This window comes from Chiloscyllium plagiosum, chromosome 4 (genome assembly GCF_004010195.1).
Source record: "Chiloscyllium plagiosum isolate BGI_BamShark_2017 chromosome 4, ASM401019v2, whole genome shotgun sequence".
Taxonomy (NCBI): Eukaryota; Metazoa; Chordata; class Chondrichthyes; order Orectolobiformes; family Hemiscylliidae; genus Chiloscyllium; species Chiloscyllium plagiosum.
In genome coordinates this window covers 87762770-87778083 of record NC_057713.1, presented here as the reverse complement: position 1 = coordinate 87778083, position 15314 = coordinate 87762770, and the positions used below count along the sequence as shown (strand labels likewise).

At 37.6% G+C, this 15314-nt stretch overlaps 1 protein-coding gene across 1 annotated transcript in view; it reads left to right on the top strand.

Moving 5' to 3' along the window:
* nsmce2 (NSE2 (MMS21) homolog, SMC5-SMC6 complex SUMO ligase) overlaps positions 1–6116 on the top strand; it is a 183648-nt gene extending 177532 nt beyond the window's left edge. The window contains exons 5-7 of the mRNA XM_043688546.1: positions 1492–1592; positions 3358–3464; positions 4483–6116. Coding sequence (XP_043544481.1) covers positions 1492–1592; positions 3358–3464; positions 4483–4591 — 317 coding nt within the window. The 3' untranslated portion in view covers positions 4592–6116. The remainder of the gene's footprint in view (positions 1–1491; positions 1593–3357; positions 3465–4482) is intronic.
* The last annotated feature ends 9198 nt before the right edge of the window (positions 6117–15314 follow it).

The window sequence follows — 15314 nt, the reverse complement described above, 5'->3', positions numbered from 1 at the left end:
ATAACACGTGTATCCTTGAATATTCATTTCCCAGGCCCTGTCCACTTGAAGCCACGTCTCAGTTATCCCCACAATATTGTATCTGCCAATTTCCAAAAGAGCCTCAAGCTCATCCATCTTATGTCTAATGCTTTGTGCATTCATGTATAGTATTTTTAATTTGTTACTGCTCTCGCCCTTCCCATCAACCCCTATTTAACAGCATGATCCCTTTCCGAGTTTTCTGCCTTATTGGTACAGTTGTCTTTCTTGACTTCTCTTGTTCTAACTTTCCCTTCAATTTCCTTTTTAAACATCCAGTTCGTCTTCTTTTCCCGCCCCCCCCCCTCCTGCTGCAGTAGAAAACCTGCCTGCCAGAATGCTGGTCCCTAACCTATTAAGATGCAATCCGTCTCTCTTGTAGAATTTATGTTTACCACAAAATATACCCCAGTGATCCAAGAACTTAAAAGATGTATTATAAAAGATGTATTGATTCTGCAAAAGCCAAAAAAAAACCTCCAAAATCAATGGATAGAGAAAAGAAAGAATGCAATTAAGCAGAGTTCCTAAAATGAATATAAATATTAGTAGCAGTTGCCAAACTCACAGCGGACAATAATGCTGCTCTGTCATCCAAGAGTAGAGAGTTTAACCCGAGTGTCATCACACTTCAGGTGAGGGGTGAGGTCAAAAATGTGGGACCTTCATGGTAACCTCAGCTGAAGTGAAATTGAACCCCACTTTCAGCAGTACTCTGCATCACAAACCAGCTGTCTAGCCAACTGGCTCTGGCTCTATATCACGAATGTGCAATGAAATGTAAATTCAGGGTATTCAGAACTTGTACTTTATGCACTCCCTGGTTCACACTAACAATTTGACTTCTAGTTTGATGTTTTAGCTTTATGTTTATGTTTTACCTTAATGCATTAATGCTTTCTCTTCCCATTAAATTGTTTCTCTCTTATATCTCTGATGTCCCCTTGTCACTAGATTATACTTTATATTTTATTGGTTCATGCTTTAATTCAGTTGTTCTTTTGAATTTTATTGCCATTTTGTTTTTGAATGAACTAAATTTATTTCCCAATGGTCCACTACATCATCGAATATTTATGTGAATGTAATAACAGCTGGGGCAGAGACAATGTTGCGCCAACTGAAGAGTGTAAAATATCTTTTTGGGAAAAAAATTCAGGACTGTGATTTCATGAAATCCATGCAATTTTTGAAAATTTTGAAATTCGCTTTCTTAATTATACTTGAAATCCTAGAATGAACAGCCTATAAATAGGCTGGTCTAATTTCCAAATCATTTAAGCCTAGTGAAATCAATCCATAAATTGATTACTCATACCTCAATATTTTGTCATAGTGGAACTGATTGTTACTGAAATATGTTGCTTTAATGGTGGAAGTAAAGAACTCTAGTCAGTAAATAAATAATTCTGTTAAGCTGCAAATAATTAGGAAACGTGGCTTATTTGTATTGTTCCTCTTGGCTTTCAGTCGGCGCTGAATCACAAAATGAGAGCCCTTCAGCCAATGAGATTGACGAAGATATTGCTGTGACCCAGAGCCAGAGAAATTTCATTTGCCCCATTACACAGGTACAGAACAGCATATTCCAAGAACTAGGTGTTCAGGTCCATTTTCCTTTGCAGTTAACTATCAGTGTTAGCTATTGAATATATTTTGAGTTCTCTCAATGCATTTAAATTAACTTGAAGACTTTGTCATTAGGTTTAGCTTGAAGCCTTGTAAGGTAAAGGAGTAGAATTCAATCATTTAGCCCATTGAGTGTGCTCCACCATTCGATCATGGCTGATAGTTTCTCAACCCTCTTCTCCCTACATTGTATGCTTTGAATATGATTCACCTTTCATTAAAATTGTGACTGGTTGTGGTTTCACCTTCATCTTCCTTTCTGCACTCTATAACCGTTGACTACTTAACTATTAAAAATGTATGTATCTCAGCCTCGAATGAATTTCAAGTCTCAGTCTCCATTGCCTTCTGTGTAAAATAATTCTGCGCTTTAACAACACTCCTGAGAGAAAAAAAACTCTCATCTCTGTCTTAAAAAGAAGACCTCTTATTGTTAAACCATGTCACCTAACTTTAGTTTCCTGCACACCCTTCCTGATATCCACCATATCCAATGCTTTCAAGATATTATGTGTTTCATTCATCTAAATTGTAGTTGGTATCGGCCTAACATGCTCAATCTTCCTTGATAAGATAAACTCTTCATTCCAGGAATGAGTCCTGTGGATGTCTGAATTACTTTCAAAGTAATCTTTTTACAAATAAGGAAACCAAAACTCTATACAGTACTCCAGATGTGATCTCACCAGCCCCATGTACAGTTGCATTGAAACTTACCTATTCTTGTATTTCATTCCCCTTGCTCAAAATGTAATTTGAAAGTTAGTATGCCTGTCAACTGTAATTCTTGAAAAAGATGGTCATGTGGTCCTGTTTGCAGCCTGTGAACAAAGACATCAGGATTTCCTTGTGGATGGGCAAGATACCTCTTTTTGCCCTGATTTCCAACGGATTTGGTTGATTAGGACCTGGTCATGAGCAGGATGATAGAAAACAAGAGCTGCTCCACAGCTTTTATTTTTACTACAGCTCAAAAAGGTTGATAACTACTACCAAGAATAATTCCTCTTTGCTAAGTTATATGAAACCCTCCCCAGTTAACACTTGTTTTTGTGCACCCCAAATATAACAATTTGGCATTTCTTAAATGTGAAAAAGAAAGGAAAGCATGAATATTGGTCCTGGCTTTGCAGCCTTATTTTAAAGGCAACCACAAACTCATCTTGAATCTCCATAATACTATGCCATGAGACCCCAACAGACATTCATTAAAATCTGCAACAAAACTATTGTATTGAATTGCATCACATTGCAGTGTTTTTTCAGATTTTCCTTCCCTTTTCAAAAAACAGCTGACTTTTTTCCACTCAACAATGTAATTACTTTTGCTTCTGAATGCATAGACAATTATTACCAGTATGTGACGATAAAATAAACTAGCTTGTAGACAGGGCATCTAACTTTTAGACATTCCGAGTAGTGCAGAATTAAACTGTTTGCCAATTCCTTTTGGAATGGAAGCTGCATATTTTGTACTCCCTTTGTAGAGGAGGGTGATAGTTCTTGACTTTGTACTCATGCAACTAAAATTGTGCAATTTATTTTTTGCAGTGAAGTTCTACATGTATTCATTTTTGTTTAAAAAAAAAGAAACTGACTCCAGAACTAGCACAGTTGTCGCACATTGTGCATAGTCCTGGTTGGTATAACCATTCGTTGTGAAAAGGGAAGAGTCATTAATTTATGTTTTAACTTTGGAATTTTCAGAGGGAAATGGAATGTCCTGTGAAGAATAAAGTTTGTGGTCACAGCTATGAAGAGGAAGCCATAATAAAAATAATTCAGAACAAGCACAAACAGAAGAAGAAAGCCAGGTAAAGGTGGAACAATCCCCAACTGCATCCTAACAAAGACTTCACTGTTATAAAAATTGTCATATTTCAATAAACCACAGTCCAGAGGCTTAAATGAATCTTGCTATTATTACAAGCATTGATGTACGATGTCTCCATATATCTCTTTTTAATATATAACTAATCGCAACAAATTAGTAGTCACAGTCACATATCATTGATTCTCAAAGCTAAGCCAAATAGGTCACAGAGCAGCATCTTATTTTAAAGATGGAAATGTCAGTTTGTTTGCAAACTAGCAGTTCAGTTCTCATTATGGTGCTGCTAATGTTTTGTCATATTACTTGCTTGCAACAAAAGAATCGACTGTGTCCACTATAACTCCAGGAGTAATTCTACAGAAGCGCATGTTCTTAAAATGATTGTGACAGTTCAAAACATATAGCTGAATGTCTTTAAACCTGACTGTTATTTACTCAGGATTGCATTTTCCCACCACTGATTACAAGAACATTCCAACAATGTTATGTTATAGTTGGAAAAACAAGATGTTTAAGCTTACAACCCAGAACAGTCTGATTTCCAGACATGTTCAACATTTTTAACGGATTGATCACAGAATTTAGGGAATATTGTAATACTGGCTTCATTACTGGAACTTACTTTCTTCCAAACACAATGCTTTCATACATTGCAATGCTTGTTCTATTTCTGTCTGATTTTGTTTTAATGAATTTTCCGTGTTAGTTTGTACTATTTCACTGGTTGGTTAAAGGAGTATATCATTTCTATTAAGAATGCAAAATCAGAAAGGTTTGATGTCTTGAGTTAATGCAGCAATACAACTCTGCTATTAAACATAAAACGTCTATTTATGTGAAGTGAAAGGAAAGTTAAAAATATAAAATCAGTCAGATACAAAGTTAATCTAGAACTATTTTGGTAACTGGATTAAAAATTGTTCATCTGATTACTTCAGCACTATAGGATCTACATTTGTTTCCTTCATTTTGATTGATGCATTTTGTTTCTGCAATAGGTGCCCTGTTGTTGGATGTGAAAATGGAGATATGAATCAATGTGATCTTTCAACGGACACAGCTCTGAGAAGAGCTATTGAAAATCACAAAAAACATCAAGTGAGATGATTATTTGTCACATGTTCAACAGGCAATTGTGAAGAAGAAGGTGTCAGATCCAAATATTTGGACGGATGTCTTGTGGAAGATTAGAGTTCTGGTTAATCACTAATAATTATATAGTTTGACTAAGATTGATATTGAGTTCTATTTGAATTCTGTGTGATCGATTTTGATGATAGCACGTGTACAATGTTTAAAATAGAAGTTGAGGTTAAAGTTACGAACAGAAATCCTTATTCCAACCTAAACATCGGTTATGCCACTGAAACGTATTCAGGGAAAATTGAAAATAATATTTTAAACTAAATATTTACTTTTCTCAGGGAACAGTATTGAACTATGAACTGTGTAGCAAAGGATTTCTTACCAAAATGTATATGTTGTCATTCAGTATTTTCTGCATCTTTCTTAAAATGCAAATAATGCTTTGATACACAACACAAAGCTCCCCAAGTAAATTTTTTTTAATCATTTATCACTACTGCTTGGGATTTCCCTTTATAATTATATTCCTTGTTTCATGCATCCATAATAAAATTGGCTTGTTTTCTAGTTTTCCTCGATAACTTAGGTTCAGAAAATCATACATTGCAAGCAAAGCATGTTGCAATACAATGCAAATGATCAATAATTATGAGTAGTTGATAGTACATATTTAGTAATGCAAAGGTTTGGGACCATAGAAATCAGCCGCAAGAATGATGAGGCACTCTACCTGAAGGTTTGTGTTCATCCCCTAACCAGAGTTCTCTTAATTGGATAGTTCTTTCACTCACAAATTGTGATAAAGTCACCAATGCTCCTTTAAGTTAAATCCTTCCTGTCTGTGACAATGGCTCAATGTTTGAGGAGCAGCAACTTTGACACTCTCAGAACTGCATTGAAGTATTAGGCTAAGTTATGTAATTAAACCTTGGAGTGAAACTGTGGCGGTCAGCCGACTGAATGAAAGACAAGATCGATACCAACCAGCTAACTTCAAGCTGGTAAAGTGGCCTTTTTTTTTGCAGGCAGCCCTTGCTTGTTTTTAAATTTGAAGTTATTTGAAGTTTGTAAATGTTTTTCTGTGTTTCACTTCTGTTCCTTTTTCTCCTCATCTGAAGATGACAACTTCAAGCCATAGAATGATGCAGTGCAGAGAGTGCCCTTTCTCCTCGTTTCTCTACAGCCATAATGAATATTGTAGAGCACACTTATTTAGTGTAGTGGCAGATTTATTTTGTATCTTGCCAAAATACTTCTCTTCATGGAGTTATCAAGACAACAGTCAATTCAAATGTAACTTGTAAAAACTGTCACAAATTGCTGGGATTGTGCTTAGTTACCAAACCCTGATCCTTTTGGCTCAAAATGGCTTAGTGTAGCAATTGGTGCAAGAATTTGGTACTTTTCTGGTCTGTGTCATAATATTTATTGTACTTATGCACACAGCTGTCAGAGAGAAGTGCTAATACTTGGAGGATTTTGCATTCCTTTGTGCTTTTTAATATTTCTGTTTGCAAACATTTCAAATAAACAGAAAATGACTTATGTTACTGTGGTTATAAATGCAATGATACTTTTTGTCTTGTTTGAACTGGAATAACACTTTATATCTGTTTGCATTAGCTTCGCAAGATACAGTAATACTGTATTGTAATTGTTTTAAATGCAATTTTCATTTATATTCAGCCCTGTGTCCAATAGCCTAAATCCTTTAGCAGAACTTAAGTTGAATTCCTGCTAAAAGCAGAATTTATGTTTTCTTTTCTATTTTTGAAAAATATTCAAGTAGACAGTGGATTATTAAAATACTTATGCAGTCACATGGGTTTGTTTAAATAATTAAGTCGCAGCCCCATCATTAGGCAACAGAGAAACAAAATTGTGTATTTAATTATTCAGCTTTCGTTATATTACTGAGTGACATTTGTTTTGAATGAAAACATTGAATAATAGAAATCTGATGCAGAGGAGAAAGGAGGTACCTTTACATCTTGTGTTATTTTTTGTCTAAGCTTGTGGCAGTAAGTTTTAAACGTAGGAACTTATAATTTTGTTTAGAAACTAATAACAGCGAATTAATTGCATTAAACTTTCATCATCATATCATGTGAGATCTGGCTGAAGCCAGATTCTTGGCTTATTGTTAGCCATTGTGTCATCTTGAGTTTTCTTGTTTTCTTGGTGATTGCCTTGGCTTCCATTTTCAGGCAGTAGGAGGAGACGGGTCCCAAGTCAATCTTGACTCAGAACAGTAATCAAACCAGCAGTATTTAGGATATTCTGAATCGCAACTGAGCCATTCGTTATGTCTGTAAAACAGACATGTCGAAATGGTCACACGCACCATCTGCAGCGTTTGTGGATTTGTACAGAACTGCATGATCTTAAGAACTCACATTTGCAATAAGAACAAATTAATCTGATGTCTAAGATAAAGATGTTTGAATCACCTGGGAGGTTAGAGTTAACAGAATATCCTTACCCAGATAGTAATCACAGCACTTCGGTTGTGATTTAGTTCTTGTTAGTGGTCAAGGACAGCATAATGCCACTGAGCATCAGGAGGCAAACGGACAACATTTGAAGTTTGGAGGATCTTAGCCTTTGTCATTTTGCAGAATCATGGCGTTGCAATAGATATGCCTGAGAAGAAAAGACGCAGGGAGACTTCATGATACAAGCGATCATTTGGGTGAGGAGTGTGGGATACTAAAGTATCATGGTATTAATAGTGAATGTTATAGTTGTGGAATAATTGTGCTCTGTGTATAAGAAAGTTCTGAAGACTGTGCTGTCTGCCTGTTAAGGATATCTTTGTGGCTGGAGGACAAAGTGAAAGAGAGAGAATGGGTCAGTTACTATAATCCATATAGGAGCCAACAACACACATACAACTGGGAAACAACTGAGAGAACCATAAATGTTCGGCTACAATTTAAAAAGCAAAATCTCAAGGATGATAATCTGTGGACTACTGCTTGAGCTATGCATAAATTGGCTTTGGAGTCAGCTTTATAAATGCATGGCTGAATTCATGAAGTATTCAAGGAGCAGGAGAATCGACGTTTCAGGCATGAGCCCTTCTTCAGGAATGAGGAAAGTGTGCCCAGCAGGCTAAGATAAAAGGTAGGGAGGAGGGACTTGGGGGAGGGGCGTTGGAAATGCGGTATGTGAAAGGAGGTTAAGGTGAGGGTGATAGGCCGGAGTAGGGGTGGGGGCGGAGAGGTCAGGAAGAAGATTGCGTGTTGAGCCACGGGGCGGTTGGGTTGGTTGGTCAGGGTGTCCCAGAGGTGTTCTCTGAAATGTTCCGCAAGTAGGCGGCCTGTCTCCCCAATATAGAGGAGAGCTATAATGTAATGAGATGAAGCATTATTTCCCCCCCACCCACAAAACTCTCCACCTTCCCACTCGTGCCCATTTTTCATTTGCAGTTTCTCTACATCACTGGCTTTCTCCAAACTGGCTCAAGAATGGGATACTGGTCAGTGACAGTATCAGATCAGCATGCCTCCAATCCCATTCCCATTCCCACCAGCCTTTAGACATGCTGCCCATATTTTGGAAAAAAACTTGGAATGGCCTCATAATAAATTACAAATAATTTATGTGGCCCTAACAGTGATCTTAGTATTTAACAGAGTATAAATCAGAAAATTAGAAGGGCAAGTATGAAGGGTCAGGCAATAATCCTGAGGGATTTTAATCTTAATTGGCAAGCTATATTGGCAAAAGTAGGACAAATTGAAGGAATTATTGAGAGACAGATTTATAGTGAGTCCCTGTTTTAAATCAGAACTTTAATCAGGACAATTTATCATTGGTCAGTTGTAATCCTTTTAAGCATTGAGTTTTGTTTTAAAGTTTTCACACTAGGTATAGGCCCACATGAGCCATTTGATACCATCTTGACGTTTGATTCTCTCAACATGTAGTTTGTGGCCTCTGCTGATCCTACCCCTCACTGCTAACCCTCTGGTTTATGGTCCTTGTGACTGTCTGACTCTAGTTTTTGCTGTCAACCTACAGCTCCTTGACCTCTGCCACTCGGTAATCCTCTATTCCACTGCAAATCCTCCAGTTTGCAATTTCTGCCACTCACTGAACTTCCCACTTGTTGCTGAGGACTTCCTGCATTGTGGCTTCTACCACTACTTAATTCTTTCTTCTACTGCTGACCTACCTGTGACCTTTCCCACTCCCTGACCCTCCCCCTTGCTGCTGACCCTCTGTTTCATACTCACTGCTGCTCCCCAATTGCTGAACCTCTGGCTTGCAGCATACCTTTTGCAAGTTTATGGAAGCTGCTCTTTCTGCCTTTCACCACTCATTTCCAGAGCCCTCATACATAGCAACAATTCAGTTCAGGAAAGGGAATTGGTCAATGGGGGGGAAGGAGAGAGAGAGAGAGAGAGAGATCCATAGTGGCAAGGGAAGGTTGGGGAATGGGAGATGCGGTGATATTGAAAGGTGGCATCAAGAGAGAGGGTCGGAGTAAAATTGGTTCAGTAATTTTGAAAATAAATTTTGATTGGCTGATTCTTTAAAAAACTTTCATGAGCATTTTAAATGTCAGCGTTCTATGGCTTATTGGTTGTGTACCTTATGCATGCTGGGTGAGGGGCTACAGAGGAAATAAAGATTAATACAATTGGGCAAATTTCCCAGTATCTAAGGTATGTCTTTGAACATGCAGATCTCGCTGCCATCCATCTCAATTGCTATGTCAGGCCTGCCTCAGGAGTTGACAATGCCAACTCCCTACTCCACCCCACTCCTAGAAACTAATTTAATTGGGTCAATGGGCTGCCTTTTCAAAGTCAGAGGCACAACATAGGGTAACAGCCTAACAGGCGTTTCATGAATTGAAGGCAAAACTCCAACTCAATATCAGGATGTGGGTTTGGCCATTTCAGGATAAAGGATTAACCATTTTGGACAAGGATTAGGAGAAATTTCTTCACTCGGTGGCTTGGAAGTCTTTGGGTTTTTTTTATCCAGCTTTGGAGGACCAACCAGTGAGCATGTTCACGGTTCAAATGGGTAGAGTTTTGGGCACTAACAGAATTGGGTACATGTGGATTAGGAGGAATTTAAAGTTGATATAAAAGTCTATTGAATGGCAGAACATGCTCGATGGCCTAAGACCTTTTCCTTCTCCTAATTCTTGTAATCTTATACAATCTTGCATCATTGTAGCAGATTATTTGATCCATTGTGCCTGTTGTAGCTCCTTGCAAGAGCTATCTAACTAGTCCCAACCTCTGCTGTTTCCCCATAACTCTGGTATCTTTTCAAGTAAATAATATTTGAAAGTTTCAATTGAATTGCTATCCATTACCCTTTGAAATAGCATCCCAGATTATAGCAACATGAGAGTAAGAGGTTTTAAAGAGGCGGAAATATTGGTGAGGCTAGGAGAATCAAACATAAAGTTTATGATAGGATTGAAGGCAGGTAAGATTAAATGATAAATACTGTTGCAAGACAAAATGAGATTATTATAGGACATATGAAGCAAGAGGATGAATCCAGAGGAAGTGTAACCAGGAGAACAAAACCATTATCATTCATGTGAAGGTCCCATGCGAAGGAGGGGAGGTGATTGAGGAGGGCAGAGTGCTGTAGAGCAAATACTCCATTCTGTCTGCTTGGAGGAGCAGGGGAAATGAAGGTGGAGGTTAAACTATTGAACATGAGGGCTGGTGGGACAAAAGGCTGAGACAAGGGGATTCCTATTTTGTTTCTGGAAGGGAGAGAAAGGTTTGAGCACAAAAGTACTGGAAATGGAATAATTGTGGTTGAGGGCTTATCGACCACAGTGGAAGGGACCTTTCAGTTGATGAAAAGGAAGCTATATAAGAAACACTGGTATGGAAGTTTACAGTGTCAGCTGTGACGGAGATTTAGAAACTGGGTGAATAGAAATAGTAATCTTACAGGCAGTGGGATAAGAAGAGCTGTTGTCAAGGTAGTTATAGGAGTCAGTGGGCTGATAATGGATATTAGATAATAACCTTGCCTCAGAAATGATTGGCTTGAAATAGGGAGGGGATTTTGGAGATAAAGCTGAAGATGTTTTTCCTTTCAGAGTGAAATACAGTCAAAGTACTGGGGGAAAAAAAAGTGAGCAGAACTGAAAAAAGGAATATTCCACATGCACTACAAAAAGGCATGGCTAACTAGAACTGATAAAGATTCCTTTAGCAACACCTTTTATTTGGTAGAAATAGGTGGAGTCAGAGAACAAATGGGAGGGGTCCAGGTAAACCAAGAATTCAGAAGACAGGAGAAAGGGTCCACACTGTGGGGACAAGACTTCTTCCCAAAGAAGTGTGGAAATAAAGGTAATGGGAAGAGATCAATATTGTGCTGAACTTGTTTCTCAGCTTCTCTAACGCCTGCACATGATGAAAATCCATTATCCCAGTACAATTTTAGTAAATATCTTCTTCAAGTCTTGAAATCCTGGTACTCAAAATTTGATATAATGCTCTAGTTAAAGTATGACCTGTCATTTACGATGTTTGGGCATAATTTCCTCACTTTCATACAACATTTTGTTGTAATGCCAGCCTTTAATTTAGCAAGACGGTGTTTTGTGAGGATGGTTCACTGTCATTCCCAATTCTGGAATCCCTTTGTGGCATGGCAGTCTTGGCTGCATTTGTTGCAGAAGAAGCTCGTACACAATTTACTAGTCTGTGTTTTCTCTGAGCCTTCTTCCCATTTCTGCATCTGCCTATTTTACCAGTCCTGAAGTCTGTTACTATCCTCCATACTATTCACCACATTTCCAAGTTTTCTGTTTAACTTTAAAATGATATCCAAATCCAGCTCAGTAATCTATACAAAAAAGTCAATATTTGTTAGTTGTGATTTTTGAATTGATGCATCTTTATGCTTAAAAATTAATTTTAGTTAATAAATTAACTAGTCATTTTTTAGTTTGCAAAAACACTATCTGGTTATTTTTCATGAAACATTTTAAATTGCTTCGATGGATCATCAATTCAAGTCTGAAAAGTAAGTTGTGAATAAATTATTTTCATTTGTTTCTGTACAAGTGGTTGTTTTAACAAAACTGTTGTTTATTCATGCATTTTTTAGCAGTCAGTGATCCCATTAAATAATTCTGGGTCAAATAGTTCTTAGATTGCCTGTGATTCAGAACTAAATTGCTTTTACATGTTCCGTGATGTGGAATTGTATTTATTTCCCATCAATATCGCCTTTTCACACTCACTGACATTGTGGTTTTTGAGTGACACCAAGGGGCTTGTAATTTCAGGGTAATATTTGTGTTCTATTGGGAATGGCATCATAAGGGCACAAACGCTAAAGAGAGGACATATATGTTTCATCTAACAAATGATGATAGCTATCAAAATTTGGCAAGCCGACATGGTTGTGACAAAAAGGCTCCACAGAACTTGAGTGTTGATTGAAGTAGGATGTTTAACATCAAATTGCTATGTTACTAAACTGCGTTACTCTCCTTACTATAAAGATGAAGCCAACACAGATCTGTTCAATAAAATCAGTATGCAGACATGTGATATTATCACTTGTATTTTCCAGAAATATTGAGGTGGTGAGATTTGCAGAAACAAATATTAGCATGCTCTTATCTGCAGCTGTCATTGACCTTAAACCATAGAAAGTAACAATGTTTATTACATGCCATAACCCAGTCATGAGAGAAAGTGAGGACTGCAGATGCTGGAGAGTCAGAATTGAAAAGTGTGGCTCTGGAAAAGGACAGAAGGTCAGGCAGCATCCAAGGAACAAGAGAGTTGACGTTTCAGGCATAAACCATTCATCAGGAATATTGTATTCCTGATGAAGTGCTTATGCCTGAAACATCGACCGTCTTGCTCCTCAGATGCTGCCTGACCTGCTGTGCTTTTCCAGCGCCACACTTTTCAACTGTAACCCAATATTGCTCTTTTAAATTACATAATTCTTGTGGTGTTTAAGCCATTTGAACCAAGGGTTAATGCCTTTGTAATTTTGTTACATATACAATTATGATAAATAGTGGCAGCATGGATGTTTGACCTGGAAGCATTACCAATTTTATGAATTTGAAGCGAAAGATCGTATTGAATTGTGTGAACTGATCTCTAGCTTTATTGCACACAACCTACTACAAGAAAATAGAGAACCATCAGTCCAGTGTCTCAAACTTTTAGATTTCTTAGTTGTCCTGTCTTGAATCTCCAATGTTATGTTAATTATCAATCCCAGTGTGATTCCAAAAAACTTTGATCTACTTCAAGCAAATAAGCAGGTTAAATGTAGCCTGCTTTTCAGGGTTTCCATTATTTAAATTGTGATATCAGCTGTAAACAACTGTATCCATTTAAATGTCAAAAATTAAGGAATTTTTTTAATGATATGAGAGTTTGGAAATTAAGAGGTTGATCAGAAAATTAGAGCCAATTTAATATTTATATAGCAAGACAATTTTGAAAGCAATTAATACAACACTATAGATAAACAATGAATGGCCATATTCGTCTTTGAGATTTATAATACAAAAGGTGTTGATCTGAATTATCAGCTGCATCTCTCTCATGGAACTTTGTTCAGCTGTGTCTCTCTAAAGCAGGACCTGAAGGTACACCCTGTCAGTATAAGCCATAAGATGGATAAGAGAATAAAAACGCTTTTCACTGAATGGTAAACAGTTGCCTGTGCGACACTAGAACTGCTTCATGGTAGTCGAGAGTGTGCTGCTGGAAAAGCACAGCAGGTCAGGCAGCATCCGAGGAGCAGGAAAATCGATGTTTCAGGCAAGAGCCCTTCATCAGGAATGAGGCAGTTCATGGCAAGCTCATAAAACTGAATATTCCATTTCCCAAACCAGACATCCTTTTAAACAGAGTAGCTGGAGGCAAACACTTCCCACAGTGAAGGTGTAGGCTGTGTAACTAGTAAGTCTGTTCTGTCATTCACCGAAGTCCTGCTGATGTGTGATCTAACTCCATATACCTAATTTTGCAGCAAATTCCTTCTTAAGGTTTACACAAATCCAACAATCTAATTTAAAATTAACAGTTATAACAAAGGGTCATTCTGCTGCTTGTGCAAGAAATTCCACGCTTCATTGATTCATTGCATATAAAATAATTTCCTAACTTCACTGTTTGATTTTTAGGCTAGGACTCAAGTCCCAGTCACCCCATTCAGCAGAAACTTATTCCCTATCAATTTCCCCTAATATCTTGAAAGTTTCAATCAAATTATTCTTAATCCTATAAATTCCAAAGAATGTGACCTTATTTTGTATAATCTCTCCTTATCGATTAACTCTTGAAATTCAAGTATGATTCTGGAAAATCTGTATTCCACTCTCTCAAATGCCAAATTTATCTTTTCTATGGTATGATATTCAGAACAGAACATGATTGTAGGTGTGACTTGACCAGGCTTTTAGCTATATATGGAGAATAGCTTGAGCAGGGCTCAAGAATATACCTGTCAAGTATCTGCATTAATATGGATAATTGACATTGTGAAGAGTTGAGTTCGCAGACACAAATCCACACCAATGGGGCTCTTCAGTATCACTTTCAGTTGAATAATTTCTGCCACTATGAATGATTTTGACCACTACAAGGAATTCCTGCCCAGTGGATGGAGTCATTTATTATGTAAATATGATTTAATCATCAATACCAAAGCGGCCCATCGAGTCTGTATCATGAAATATACACAATCTACATTCCACTTTCCAGCACAAGGCCATCGCCTTGAATATTGTGCTATTTTAAATAAGTTCAGTGCTGAGGAGAAGACAACAGGATGGATGTTATGATATTCTTTTGCAGACTGAAGAGATAACAAAACCATGAAAGTGTTTTGTAGACACAAATAGTTAGTGACACTTTGGAATTTGAAAGAAGGGATGAGTAAATGGCTTTTCCCTTGGTCAAGGCTTTTCTCCTAGGATGGTGCCTCAGTATTCTAATGATTCTATGTGAGAGTAAGCAGTGATATGCCTTTCTCAACTTTGGATTCCATTGTCAAGATAGCAGTTGTCTTCAGCTTTAATGTTTTGCTGCTCATATTTTGAAAGAGCTGACCACTTCGTCTGTATTGTTCAGAATGGTCTCCATATTCTGAACGTGGAGATTCTGGGTCTCGTGCTTTGTAGCACTGTGCATTAGCTCACTGGCAGACTGCTCAAAGCACAAGTGTGTCTAAGGCCCCAATTGGCCTTTTATCAGTAGGGTACTTGAAGCTTTATCTGAAGTCTCTGGAACAGAATACCTTGCACAATATCCGTTCGTGTGGCGCATACAAAGGCCACAGCACTACTGACCCTGACGGTCAACATGTTCTTCATGGCAAAATGATGTGCAGGTGGAATCAGCTTCCTCCATTAGCAGCATCTTGCCTCAGATGTCACAGAAAATGTTTTACTTGCTGAAAATTATGCAATATTCATGCTTCATAATTCCAAAAAACTGGAAATGTATGAAAATAAACAACAATTCCACGGTTAACTCCAAAGATTCTGTAGAAGATGTGGTGGTTTCCGTATTTGTATCCTTCTTCCGCTGTTTGTATTTTGTTTTCATGCTTTTTTTTTCCCCTCTAACGGGTGTAAAATGAATTATTCCAATCTCCATTTTAAATTCAGTGACCCCTGCTCCTTGAACGTTTAACTGCACCTTATAGCTCTTGAGCATTCACTGTCACTGCCCACGGAGTTGAACTACATCTCCTTATTTATACA